Below are 15,577 nucleotides of genomic sequence, written 5' to 3'. Positions count from 1 at the left end.
TGTTTACTACTGGGCTGGTGATACCCTCAGGGACGAAACGTCCACCAGAAGTGGCATCAACCCAGTGGTGTAAATAGTTATCAAAGGTACGATAGTTATAAAAAAACGAGAAACGAGAAACACTTAAAGTACTTAAAAGAAAGAATAACAAAAAATATAAACAGCCATGGTCAGACCATACTTTTAATTTACAAAAAAGACAAATAAATAATCCAAGTGACAAAGTTAATAAAACTAAATATTAAAACCAGATGAAACAGATAAAAACAATGATAACTCAGATAAAGAAATTATTAAAACAAAATATATATTACAAACTACTTAGTGATATTGTAAGCGAATTCACAGGAATACTGGAAAACTTTAAAGTTGCCAAGACCTAAATAGAATGAAGATAGAGATGTTGGGTGTATTTTGGAAAATACTAAAAATGCTAAAAATAACTTCAGAAACCAAGGTGCTTGCAAAAATGTTAACTTGGGTTTCCAGACAAACATAGAAAAATTCTTAAAAGAAGCTGAAAAAATTGACCCACAATGAGAATACAGACTTCCCGAATTCCTAATGAAATTTCCAAGTACACCAGTAATCTAACCTTAAAAGTTATAACAAACTTTTCAATTTAATATTTTCATCTGTGTGCTTCCCTACAAACTCGAACCTTTTTATATACACCGGTTCATAAATCAGGGGACAAATCAGACATTAACAACTATACGGATATAGTGTTAACTAATTCCATAGAAAAACTATTAAGTGCCATGATTATAAATAATAGAATAACAAATATTCTGGAAGATAAACTCAACAAATCCTAATTTGGTTTTAGAGAAAAACATAGAACCACAGATAGTATTTTTATATTTATATCTGTCATAAATAGATATATTCACAAAAAGAATCTATGTTTGATTGATTTAAAGAAAGCCTTCGACTCCATATGTAGAGATTGCTTATCATATAAGTTAACCAATATGGGTTTTGTAAACATTTTTATAATCAATCAAAAAAACAACTTAACCAGACTAGAATTTGCTTTTAACATAAACATCTACAATCAGACCCATTCCATACACAAAGAGTAATACAACAGTGGTATTCACTAATCCCAACCCTCTTTAGTATATTTATCAATTATATTAGTGATCACTTCGATAGTCAAGACTCAAAACAAGTCTCACTCCTTGAATAAAAAAGGAAGCCTTACATTTGTTGACGATCTGATCATTCTCGCAGAAAATCAACAGGGACTTAAAAACAGTTTAAAGTAATTAAATGACTACTGCAAAAACTGGCAACTTACAGTGAATACAAAAAAAAAGTAAAAAATTAAAGTATTTTCAAAATGCAAAACGAATGACAACTTCTTTGAAGATAAACGGAAAATCATTAGAGGATGTTTCTGAATATTAATTGTCAGGAAATGTAATAGTTCATTTATACAAAGTACACTAGAATTGTCATAAAAAGCTACAAAAGGTATTTTTTTCTTTAAAGTACTTGGATAGTTGCCTTTAGATGATTAAGGTCGTCAGAGTCATCTACTGGTTGTTATGAAGTCCCATATAACAAAAAGAAAACTCTTTCAGATAGAAGCTTTAGTACTATTGGGGCAAAATTATGGAATGAACTAGGTACAAATGTAAGAAACTCTAAATCGTTGGATACTTTTAAATGTCGGTTGAAAACATTGTATTTCGAAAATTATTTTGAACTTTTCTGACTTTTTTCTTGTGTATCACAGTATATATTTTCAATTTTGGGTATTGTACATACATATTGTATTTTTGTATAGTATTTTTGTATTTTATATGTCATTTATGTACAACGCCATTGAATACATATTGTATATGTAGAAATAGGCGTTCAATTAAGTTTTCATGTTTCATGTTTCATGTTTCATGTAATCTATTTGAAACAATGGCAAAACCAGTGTTAACATACAACTCTGAGGTATGTTACATGGACAAATATATATCATTTTATAAAGCTAAAGATAGTTAAGAAAAATAATCAGTCAGTTAATAAGGTATCCTTTTTTGACAAAAATCTAAATGAAAAAATCCACTTGCATGCTGTAAGCATGTACTTGGGGTAAGAAAATCGTACTCAAATATAGCAACACAAATAGAGCTTGGTCGCCTCCCTTTTGAAGAGTATATTATACTTTCTCAAGCATTGCTATACTTTTCTAGTCTGGAACCCAACATGTAAACCTCTTATTAAAAGAGGCTTCTGAAATGTGTAATAGAAATGTACTTAGAAGGAATATATACATGGTATACTTACCTTGATATCTCAACAGAATTATTAGATATTAATCCAGAAATAGTTACCACTGTACAAGATACAGGTTCATAAATAAAATAGAAAATCTAATTAAATCTAATCCCAATGTCTTTGTTCAATAATCTGTTGGAAAACAGATATATGTCTTATATGAAACTAATTCAATTTTCTTATACAAAAATATCAAGATTAACTTTAAACAAGAATTCTACCTAAACATAACCATTCTGACTCCAGAAAACTATTTATAAGATACAGAATTAGAACTCTTTTAATAGGAAAGGGTAGACATCTCAAGATCCCTAGATATCAGAGGTACTAAAAATTCTGTAATGAGATAGAAGACGAAAAACCCTTGTTTCTCAAATGCCCAAAATATAAACCCTAATTTATGGATATTTTTTTTACTCAATTAAAAACAATTTCGAGTGGAAAGATACTGCTAAAGATGACATGCTAAAACTTTAAAATATTACTAAATCCACAACTCACAGTCAAATAAATTGATAATACAGCTTCCTTTACCAACCAGTCATTAGTACTGATGACTGAAGACCCAAAACAATACTGCTAACTGCTATTTTAACATTTTATTGTTTATTTTTGTATAAATGTTAAGTTTGAAACAGATTTTTTTTTTAATTCATATTGCAATTAAGTATTTCATTTGATTTTATTTGAATTAAATCCATTTCAAAATATCAAACACGAACAGCATGATTAACTCCATTTTTTCGGCGCCAATCGTCGAGAGAATGTGTATATATGTAACACATAAAAACAAGCATGCAACAATGTCAATTTTAGCATCTAGCTGAATGTCGCGTTCAGTTCAAAATCATTACAAATCAGACACTTTAGATTCAAATCGGACAATGTTTTGTTATTTGTTTTAACTGTTACAATAAGTTGTTTTATTATATAACAAAATAGTATTTGTCAGAAAGTAACCAAAAGTTAGCGTGCAATAAATTCCAATATTGCACTATTGCAATTAATCTTCAACATTTATGGCGTCATCAACGTCAAAATCTTAGATGAAACCAATTTTTACTTTTAAATATTATATCGCTATACAATAAAAGGTTTATTGCATGAATATTGGAGAATATTGTACCTCGTAGAACATATTTTGTACTCGCAAGCTCGTGCAATATAAAATTCGACTTGGTACAATGATTTCCCCCAATATTCATGCAATAACCCTATAGTGTTATAATGAACCCATCTTCATCTGCATGTGATATATTATTATTTCATATCGGTTGAGAAAAAGATTCTCTTATTGGATAAAAAGGGGTCACATGATTTTCATTAATCTTCAGTAATAAATTCCATCGGTCATTAACAGAACAATACGGACCAGAAAATCGGTCGTTAATGAACTTTTACATTATATTGACCGGTGGGGCGTGGTTTACGTCTGATAATGATCGTTGGGGCGTGGTTTCCGTTTGATAATAAATGTTGGGGCGCGGTTTCTCTGTTAATGGCCGATGGGGCGTGGTTTCTCTGTTCAGAAAGATGTTCCTTTTATAAAACATGTTCCTCTTTTTAATATTACATTTATGTTGTTGAATTGTTTATTATATTTTTTCGTTAATTGTAAAATTAAAGAGAACTTAATTAAGAATTTTATACTGAAAAGTTGCACTAAAATGAATGGCAGTATTACTACGACTGGTCTTCACTCTTTGCTATAGAAATCGTACAACTCGAGTTCGCTTTAGGCGTTTTGAATTGATGAGAATTTTTCCAAAACATGGTTTCTCAATGAAATAAACATAATAGTTCTTGAAAAACTGGTCATCATCGTGATACATGGACTGCCCGTAGAACATTGGTATTGACTGCTACAGCGATAATGACCTCGTCTTCGGCTCAGTCATTATCACTATCTTATTCAATACTACTGTCCTGTGGGCAGTCCATATATCACGATAATGACCAGTTTTTTAAGAACTATTATATAAATATACTACGCGGGTCTCAATGGGTTTTAAATACAAAAGAAATGCAATATAAGTGCGTGTTTCTGTCTTTCAAAGCAAAAACAATGTGTAAAAAGAATTGCTGCGATAATATATTTGAAATAAACCTCACTAACTACATTTTTCACTATTATCAAAGAACTTTTTATTAACTTTTTTAATACCATAAATTATAATAAGTGTGTTGATAATTCTTTGGAAGTTTTAGATAAAATACATGTTTTGATGGTCTTTTTTATTATGAAAGTTTTGATTTTCTACTCTATATCCTTCACTATCACACAATCTAATAAAAAAAGGTGTTCCTATTTTAAAATTAAATTGCCTTTTAAAAAATCTCATTACAAATTTATTTATTGTAACTCGTTTAGGCCTTCTGTTTTCAGTGGCGAAAGAGGAGAGCATGATAGGTATACTAACTAGAAATATGAAGACGTGATTGAAGATTTGAATTTTCTAATGGACAACATATATGTACGTTTCGACAATAAAGTATATCGACAAGTAGTAGGTATTCATATGGACACTCACTGCATCCCTTTAATTGCTGTATCGCTATGAATCTCAGTGTATGACCAAACTCTGTGAAGACCCGTCATTATTACATTTGGTTGATACATTCAACAATACATACTGTTATCTTGATGATATATATTTAGTTAATTAATCCAGAGCTATCTAAATAAACTACCGAAATTTACACAAAGAACTTACTTCAACTATATCTAACATAAACAGGAGTAGTTGTCCTTTTCTTGATTTAGACATTTCTATTTCTAAAGGGATACTCCATACTAACGTTTACGTAAAAAAAAGACGGAGATGTTCACTTTCAAGGTACTTCAATCTGTCGATACCTACATTTGGACATAACACATAATCTTTAAATGGCGTCCATACACTTAATCCATTTGACATGCAAGTCTTAGAAACAAGATTTTATGTTTTAGTTGTTATTGGCGTTGAACTAGCAGTCAGTATCTGGGAGTACACTCAGATCTGTACTTTAATTTGCATTGTTTCTTTTTTGTTGTAAGGAATGTATAAATATCCGCTCACGTCTACTTTGTGTTTTTATCTGTTTTTATGCTTCATCATCGATCTGATGAGTTAAGCCCTTTACAGCTAATTATTTAATAATTTGTTCTGTTATGTTGTATTGATAAAACAATGTCACAGTTTATACGGCGCCTTCTTGCATGTGTAATCATGCCACCACATTCTATATGCATCTGTCCGAAGAGAGGGGAGCATGTATTTCAATCGTTCTTGTCTGTCATTTTCTTTTTGTAAATTCTTTTATTAGAATTTAGCTGTAAATTTTCTCAATTGACTTTTACCATATATTTCATGTCGCGGCCTTTTAAAGTCGACTATATAGTATTTTTGTCATTGTTAAAAGTCAAACAGTTGCCTTCAACTGCTTACATCCACTTCATGTGAACTTTGGTGAATTATTGTCTCACAGGCAATAACACTGCATCTCCTTATTTTTATATTGAAATGAAGATAATAAACATCTGGGGTGATAAGAGAACAAAACAAAAACAATTTGCAAACAACGAAAGCAAGAAGTCAATTATGTTGTAACGCTTGTTCTTTATTTATTTTTTTAGCTTTACCAAAACACAATATTTTTTCTTAAATTACACAACTATTTGTATCTACAAGTATGCAGACAAATTCATCATTTCGTCTAAATCTCATTCACATTTACAAATTTCTTATTCTTTACAACTTTTGCATGCCAGTTAACATCCAGTTTTGTCTAAAAATGTACATACTTAGATGACACCTAAGTTCAGTGTAATTAGGATGTACTGTCTGAAAATATCATGCGAAATATCATATTTTAGATTAGTTAATTCAATTAATACATATGATCCTATAGTGCACCAACTATAAACATGATATTAGCGTTGATAATACTGGTAAATGAAAAAGAATCGCACAATAGTGTAAGCAATAACATAATCAAACCTTTTTCGAAACAGAGAATGATGAACTATTTACATATTTAATCAGTACAACATTTCGAAAGGGAAATTCCAGTGATTAAGTTTGAGGACTCAGGGATATGTCAAATAACGTCTCGTCGATATGTCTTTTTTTCTAAATATAATAGTTCATATGAAGATAGCAAAACCTGGTTGATGAATATTCTGTATCAGCTGTCCAAATAATACACGATGGTCTTGAAGTGTCGAATTAAGGTGTTGACGTTGTTTATCATCTTTTTAAAATAACGTTTTATAGTATGCTGCTTCTTGTCTTGTGTGAATATTAATTTACTGTTTATTTATTATTTGGTAATGTCAATCTGACGTAGCTGGATAATACCTTCATTGTATTGTTTTGTTATGATGAATTTTGTATTCCTGTCTTCGTTTTTCTGGTGTGCTGTGCCTATATGCTTTTTTGTGTTTCATTGTTGACACATCTTGTTTTTATAGTGATTAAGATTATATTAGAATGTTGACTGCTGTACTCCTATTTTTGTCTGTCTGTTTTGTTCACACACCATTGACAATATTATGGAATTTTCTGTGACTACTATATACTAAGTGAAAAGTTAGTAAAAAAAAATACCTTGGTTTATTTCACCATCTTCTACTTAGGAAACTGTCTGTACCAAGTCAGGAATAGAGGACAGGTGTAATCCATTCGTTTGTTATGTTAGAACTTTTTATTTTGCCATTTGATTTTGCCCGCGTCACACTGTCCCGATTTTTATGCCGATGGCAACACGATTATAGAAATTTTCAAAATCGAGACTGATCTTATCCAGATCGGGCTATTCGTAGTGCCATTTTAACCATCGTAGAACCATCGTCCACTTTTTCTAGCCTTCGGGAACAACTTCGGAGAGGGTTCTTAATTTTTTAACATGTTAAAAAAAAACAAAGGTGCGTCCGATGTTGAGGGTTGGTATTGAGTTCGTATCACCATCCTCACCATCGTAATGTCACCGGGAATGCATCTTTGAATATCGTATTGCATTCGTGTTTCCATCGTTTCCATCGGGCAGTTTTAACATTACGATGTCTACACGAATTAATCACGAAGCTACCCGAAGGTCTTACGATGGCAACACGACTTCGTGAAGACCTCGTTATCCCGTCGTGTTGCCATCGAATAAAAGTACGAAGGCGACAAGATGGAACTACGACGGCAATAAATCCAGCTAAATGATAGTTAATTTTAGCGCTAAAACACATTTAAAGTGCCATGCGCGATATGCACTGGTCAGTCTAATACGACAGCTAAGAAAGACATTCACGAAACATGGGGCTCATATCATCCGATTCTATGAGAACAAGAAAGGCGACAGCGTTGTTTCTACTAATTCAAATGGAACAGGAAGAGCAGCTATTACAGGCTTAGGATTTACTTTTACAAGTATAATATTATTTTTTTTAATTTTTCATACCAAGTAACATAATGAAAATCATAAACGCGCCTAGTACACCAACACTGCGGGTACACGTATATAGGGAAAACAACTTTTTCTTCATTATTCTGATTTTTTATTGTATCATCTTAGTTCAAGTGTTGTCACACGAATGTTTACTCCATGACCATTTTGTTTTCTATAATTCATATTTTGCCGCATTTGTTTCTTTCCCCACATCCTTCCTTTTGTCTATATTATTATGATATTTTCCTGGAAAGAGCTCTTATTGTCTTGTTTTACAACTGCCACTGTGACCTTGACCTTTGAACTTTAAAGTCAATAGCGCTTAAGATATTCTTAACGAGTAACACCATACCAAGTTTTGAGCATTTTGGTTCTAGAGTGTCCATAACAATTTTATCTACACGCAACGTACATGTAGTAGGCGAGGGGATAATAAACTAAGTTTTATAAGAATTAGACAAAAAGATCGATTTATCGCGGACTTGTGTCGAAACGATATGTTGTCGAAATTCTGTTCGTATCATAAAAAAGTTCAAAACAGGTAGAACGCATTTTTAGATCGTTTGTATACTTGTATCATATTGCATTTAATTTAAATACATCGTAAGCTGTACACGACGTCTTTTTGACATCGTATGGCCATCGCGCCATCATCGTAATCCTTAGTGTAGCCTTCGTAATCCATCGTGTAGCCTTCGTGATCCATCGTGTAGGTTTCGGCTGAGATATGCAGCTTAAATACCCGTATTCGGTTAACCTTCGTATGTCCATCTTTTGCTATCGTATATAATTTCGGCACCATCGTATATACTTCGTTATTCATCGTACTTGGTTCGGTTACGTTTTGGTATTTTAACGAGATCGGGACCAACTTCGTACGAACTTACAATTTTCGCATTCGGGTGTCCATCGTATATAAAAATCGGGACAGTGTGACGCGGGCATTAGGGATTTCCGTTTTGAATTTTCTTCTAAATTCGGTATTTTTTTTATTTTTATTTTTCCTTCGCTCTTATTAATACTGGCATTTAAAAAAAAAGTTCTTTATTTCTGAATCATGATTTCCTAGTTTAAATATAAATTGCGATCAACGAAATAAGTTCTATACGTTTGTCAAGAACGAATAGATTATAAATTCAATTTGCCAGTTATTTGAAATAAAGATAAGTTTTTTAAGTTAGAAATAAGTTAAGGTATATCAAATTCATTTGCATAAGAAATTCTTTGGATTTTATCAAAGACTCTGCAAATTCATAATTTATATATTTGTATAGGTAGCTACGGATATTTAATTCCAGATTATACATAAAAAATTTTAAATTCGAAATAAGTAATTAAATTAAAAAAAACTACTGTTTTGTTTTTATTTTCAATTGTTATATCATACAACGATATAAACCAAACAATTTATTACTACTATTTATCGATTCACTGAAAATTATTTTAATAGCACATTGTCAAGTAGTCTTTTCTCATGCCTGCTAACTGCGAAGGTGTAACCCCATTTGGTTCCGTGTGGGAACATGCATCAAATGTTATCTGACCATCATCATTAACTCCGCCTGAAACATAAAAACAACCTGTTGCACCTACACAAACTGTTTTTAACAACATGTGAAATTTGAACCATTAACATTGTTCTGAACAAAACAAATTTGTGTAAAAGTATTTGCATATCATTTGAATGTCAAACGAATCTCTGGATCTATCTTAAGCAGGAAGGCTTAAACTAAAACATGTGAATGTGGATGATATAGAAGACGTAAGCACGCGAAAAGTTACATTGTATAATCACTAAAAAGGACCTAAAGAATTGCAAAATTCAACTTTTGTCATATTTGCCTTCAAGTCTTAGTTTCTATAATGTAAGTCTGTAAAATGGTGTCACAATATTAAGAAACCCTTGATTTTATTAAAATACAAAAACATAAACTATTTGTGATATATTATATTATACACAATCCAGATAGAATTGAAAAAAAGATATATACATTAACATGAGAGTCAACTCTTCACTTTTCAATCTCATTTTTATTCTATAATTGACGCATATTGCTTCTGGATAGTGATGCAATATGTATAACATTGCACATCATAATTATAATAGATATAAAACCAGCACATATACATATACAACCTAAAATTAGTTGTTCGGTGTCTAATTCCAAATATCCTCCACACAATGAATCCATATGATCAGTAATAGCTTGTATAACATCTCCTGGTTTCAAGTGAACGTTGTCTGGTGTCTTTTACAATAAAAAAAATGTTCAATTAAATTCTATTAAAATATTTCAAAAAAACTATATACTTTTATTAATATCAAAGCACATTTGTTTCATTTTTCATTTTTTTCTTCTGGAAAACAAAATGTTTGTTATGTATAAAAAAAAAAATTATTTTTATTCAACAACAAATTGCACTTTCTGCTGTTAACAATGAACCTCACCAGTCCAGCATACCAGTGAAGAGTCCCTGTTTGTTAATACCAGAAATCCAGGGTTGTTTTCTGGTAAGCATCAATATATTAAATCAACATTAGTATTATAATCTAACAGCTAAGTTATAAAATAATCAGCAATGAAATAATAAACAAGTAAATATCAGCGAGATTTATTTGTTTACCTATACATATAAATAGGAAAAAATACTATTTGGATATCATCTAGCAATATAAATGATTTTTGAGTATAGTTTCCGGAAACTTTCCATATTTTCTCCGTTAAAGTGTGCATTGTTTTTCTATCGAATAACTACCTGGTTTGAAACAAAATTGTCACACCGGTTTATGCGACTTTAAAAATAGAACAAACAGATGTGATATAGCATTATAACAGGTATGTCTAAATCAAAATTTATCAATAGTGTAAAGAAGATCAAGAGTAAGACTGGTTTCTTTTTCAAATCTTCTTTTTGTAACGGTAAATTGATATAAATAGCCTCGATATTAACCTTAACATGTGGCGGTGAACAGTAAAATTTATATTACTTCATCAGTTCCTGATGTGTAATTTTAAAAATTATGTTATGTATAAAATAACTGTGAAGTTAAAGTGGATATATGTTTATTTACATTGTCAGGTGTCTTTTACAATACAAAAAATGTTCAATTAAATTCTATCAAAATATATAAAAAAAAACTATATACTTTTATTATGATAAAAGCACAATTGTTTCATTTTTCATATTTTTTCTTCTGGAAAACAAAATGTTTGTTATGTATAAAATAACTGTGAATTTAAAGTGGATATATGTTTATTTGCTCCGCACAGTATATATCAAGAAAACTGAAATAATTTGCATTTTGTCCTTGCGATTTCGTTGCGTGTTCCTTACTACATCTATTGTAAACTACGAAGATATGATATGAATGCCAACATGACATCTATCCAAGGGAGTTCTAAAGAAGTTGATTTGATTTTATAAAGATCTCCATATGGTCTTTAACAATGAAGAAACTTATACAGTATGATAAACTATAAAAGTCAAATTACAGTAAAACCTTACGGTCTGATCAGTTGTAATCTGACTTATTTTATTTGTACAAGGCAGAAAATACACAAATTGACATAAGACCAGACAAAAGACTAACTATACAAGGTACCGATCTCAATTTATTTCAAATGTGAATAAATCTGTGATATCATAATTTAACTTAAACACGAAAAGCAAGCAATTAAATATATATCTTGAACTGTATAACAACTTCACCGATAAATATCAGCCGTACGAGTTCGTCGATCGTCTGTTAAAAATGGATGATCCCAAACGTCAATATGCCGCTAAATGCCGCTAAATGGTGCAAAATTATTCGATTTATGTATCATATATATCAACATAAACGCCCTTTCTGAAATGATCGGTTTATAAACTAACCTTAAATACTTCTATGACGTTGACGTCATATATTCTCTTGATCCAAGGGTTAAAACCGCTGCTGTACACATCGCCTTCAATAGGTGGATTGAGTGCAACCTTCACAGGTTTCGCTTTTATAACTAAATTCAGAAGGAAGATTTAAAATAAAGATAGTAAACGAAAAGATTTATAAATCAAAATTTTAAAAGAAACGGAACATCTGTTATATAAATAATTAAATAAATATTAACCTTGTTATAATTATTTTCTCATTTATTTTATATAAATTTACTACATACCCGTTCAAATATAAAGGAAATATCGTGAAAATATCAAATATGAACTTGATTTTATATGGAGAAAAATATGATATTAAATTAGAAATTAAGGCACCCAAACAAGATTACTGTTAAATATTCAAAACATGGTTTTCATATATGTCTCTGAATCTGTCTTTTATTATGAGTATTAGTAACAATTTTAAGTTTATGTGAAACGTATCAGTTCCATTAAACTCAAATTCATGTGGGACAGTCTATTTTCATGAAGGGGATGGTCTTGATCTTTCTATGAAGTTCAACATGTCTTTCATTGCATAATTTAAATGTTCTAGCTAATTTCATAGTATATTTTTTTTAAATACGAAAGAAGACCGTTCTTTACAAGGATGATAATTGTGTTAAATATTGATTATATACAGCTGGTCATTCCTGTTATAATCTTAAATTAAACTCTGGACAGAAGCGGAGCTTTGTCTATACTAGTATTTAATACTAGTATAGACAAAGCTTGATGCTGTTATACTGTAAATTTTGAATTATTCCTGCATTGACCAACACTTACTTGGCATTTGGCGTCACAGATTTGAATTACATCACAGATATGGTTCTTTTGATAAAATAATTGTTTCAGAAAACTCATGGGGTGTTCTCAGTGGAATTTTTGTATTTATGTTGCATTTAAAGGGGTTCTTCGGGGACAATTCAGTTTTTAGGTAATTTCTTAGAACAATTTTTCAAGAGATATTAGCAAGAAATGAGAAAAGAAACTTCATTGGTACCCCTTTTGATTTGACTTTGATATATGTGCTTAAAGGGAGTCCCATTTTTTTTGATAATTTCTATCTAAAAGAATTAATAGGTGTCCATAAATGAAAGGTGAAATGAGTTTTGGCACCCAGCAGTTAAATCAATATATCTTCTTACTGGTGACATATTTTAAAAATCTGAGACACTATTTTGTAGCTAGTGAATGGTTAATTAAAGTGACAAAACAATTGTTTACTACCAGTTGACCTGAATGTGCCATTTTCACCCGAGTTGAAAGACCACTTATTTGGCAAATAATGAGCTATTGTTGTTTTTAGATTAATCATACCAAATAAAGAAAGGAAATACTACAACTACAATAGTAGTAATTTTCGAATTTACCATGATAACATTGTTCAACCTATTTGCAGGTTTGCTGATGCTGCAGTCTAGTTTACTGGTACAGATATGTTTAAAACCTTTTAAAACGCCACACTTGCGTTCTTTAAATAACCAACCAAAAGATGAAAAGTCATAACTAGATACATATAGCATGTAATTTACACTAGTTCTTACACAATTTACGTCTACACGTATTTGTATTGCAGATTTTTTTCAATTATATACTTCGGATAACCAGTCATATATAGTATGATAAAATCATAATCAACTGTTAACTGTTCATTTACATGAATATCAATAACGTGGTCATTTTTATAAATTTCCTGTTTACAAAACTTTGAATTCACCGAAAAACTAAGATTTTCTTATCCCAGGCATAGATTACCTTATCTGTATTTGGCAAACCTTTTTGAATTTTGGATCCTCAATGCTCTTCAACTTTGTACTTGTTTGGCTTTTAAAATATTTTGATATGAGCGTCACTGATGAGTCTTATGAAGACGAAACGCGCGTCTGCCGTACTCAATTATAATCCTGGTACCTTTGATAACTAATAACCAATTAAAACTTTCCAAATAGTGTTTATACCGAAAATCAATTGAAGCACTTTACCAAAACTACTTTTACAGAAAGCCACTGGTAGAGGATCTTGGGGATAACACGAACATCCAAAACATCTGTTCTCCGTTAGCGACAACATCAACAAAAGAGTAATAAACCACATCGTCTGTGCCAGAAAACTGAAAAAATTAAAAACTTTCTTTTTATTTCTGGTCAGGAATCAGTAGAAATATTCCATTAGAACTTTTGAAAAAAAACGACCAGTGACAAAATTATTTAGCATCTTAGATCAACCCAGGTTTTTGGTCGGTGTCTTATTGTTCAGTCTTAGCTACGATATGTTTTGTGTACTGTTCTGTATACTGTTTACTCTCAACCATCACTTTGTCATTCCGATCAATGTGGATACCAATTTTCCTGAATTGATGATCATTGTATTATCGTGTATATTTGCCTTGTAGTTTTGTCAAAGTCTGCATACAAGCTTAGATATAGGAAGATGTGGTGTGAGTGCCAATGAGACAACTCTCCATCCAAATAACAATTTCAAAAAAAGTAAATCATTATAGGTCAATGTACGGCCTTCAACACAGAGCCTTGGCTCACACCGAACAACAAGCTATAAAGGGCCCCAAAATTATGGTGAAAAACCATTCAAACTGGAAAACCAACGGTCTAATGTATATATAAAAAAGAGAAACGAGAAATACGTATAAATTACATAAACAAACGCTTAGCCAATTGAAAATGTGCACTTCGTTGATCATAAACGAGTTTCTTATGGAATTTACTGCCCCGGTATATATCGAATTGCGTTACTTGCAAATGGGACTTATACATTTATTTATTAGTCACTGTTAGCACACTGTATAACTAATAGTACCAAGAAATATAAAGTAAAAACTCTTTATCTCGGTAATAAGATAATAGAAAACAATAGTACAAATACAAGCAAAGAAATATCGTACAGTATCACATTGGTTGAAATGAATTAGCGTCATTTCCCAGTGAAAGAAAAAAATACCGATAATTTCAAATGTGAAAAAATCTGACAACATGATACAATGTGTGTTGTAGCAAAAATAAATAAATAATATAAAAAAGAATTACAAAAAAACACTTACTATTTTTTGATTGACTAAAAGCGAACAGCTAACACTGTTTTGTACATTGTGTTTATATATAGAGTTACAAGTTGACCCGACCATTGTCAGTGGACACTACCTTTTCGTTAGACTATGTACATGAGACATTTGTTAAAAAACATATGCAAACGACGGCAAGCTGTTCCTTAAGTTTAAAGATGCTATATAAATCATTTTTATTTCACATTCACCTAACATCCCGTGTCGGGAGGCATGATAATAACCATTAAAATGTCACCAATTATATATATTCGAAATTTGTCTGAAGGTAAGTTTCAACTATTGAATGACCTTATGGTTCATATTACCACTACTGTTGTTGCTCTGTAATTCCCTTGATGCATCGTACACCTCTAGCGTGTAACTTGCCATTCCGTGATGACGCAATGTAAATATGAAACAACATAGGTATAATAAACGAAACAGCTTTCATTTCATCAAAATTGAAAACAATAGAGCTAGCCACAAGAAAAAAACATTACCAACAGTGGTTTTTTCTTCTTTTACGTTATTTTGTATTGTATTTGCTAGATTCATAAGCTCCTTAGACAATTAGGACTAAGTTCGGAAGAGGTCACACACATACTTACTATTATCCTTATCCTTAAAGACAATAGTCAAAACCATTATATATTTTAGACAACAGGAATTATTCTAAGTTATTCATTTTATCCCAGGCATAGATAAACTTAGCCGTATTTGGCACAACTTTTTGGAATTTTGGGACCTCAGTGCTCTTCAACTCTGTACTTGTTTGGCTTTATAAATATTTTGATTTAAGCGTCACTGATGAATAAAGGCAACAGAAGAATACCGCTGTTCAAAACTCATAAATCCATGGACAAAAAAACAAAATCGGGGTAACAAACCAAAACCGAAGAAAAC

General features: G+C 31.0%; 1 protein-coding gene across 1 annotated transcript; it reads right to left on the bottom strand.

The window, feature by feature from the left end:
* Nucleotides 1–9,141: 9,141 nt before the first annotated feature.
* Nucleotides 9,142–13,710, bottom strand: LOC134716628 (metalloproteinase inhibitor 1-like). Its single transcript, XM_063579637.1, has 4 exons — nt 13,599–13,710; nt 11,575–11,696; nt 9,836–9,947; nt 9,142–9,260 (listed from the first exon to the last, which is right to left on the bottom strand). Exons 1-4 carry the CDS (start codon nt 13,708–13,710, stop codon nt 9,142–9,144), a joined length of 465 nt encoding a protein of 154 aa, XP_063435707.1.
* Nucleotides 13,711–15,577: the final 1,867 nt, after the last annotated feature.

Source organism: Mytilus trossulus, chromosome 4, assembly GCF_036588685.1.
Source record: "Mytilus trossulus isolate FHL-02 chromosome 4, PNRI_Mtr1.1.1.hap1, whole genome shotgun sequence".
Lineage (NCBI taxonomy): Eukaryota > Metazoa > Mollusca > Bivalvia > Mytilida > Mytilidae > Mytilus > Mytilus trossulus.
This window is presented reverse-complemented; position numbering and strand designations above follow the sequence as displayed.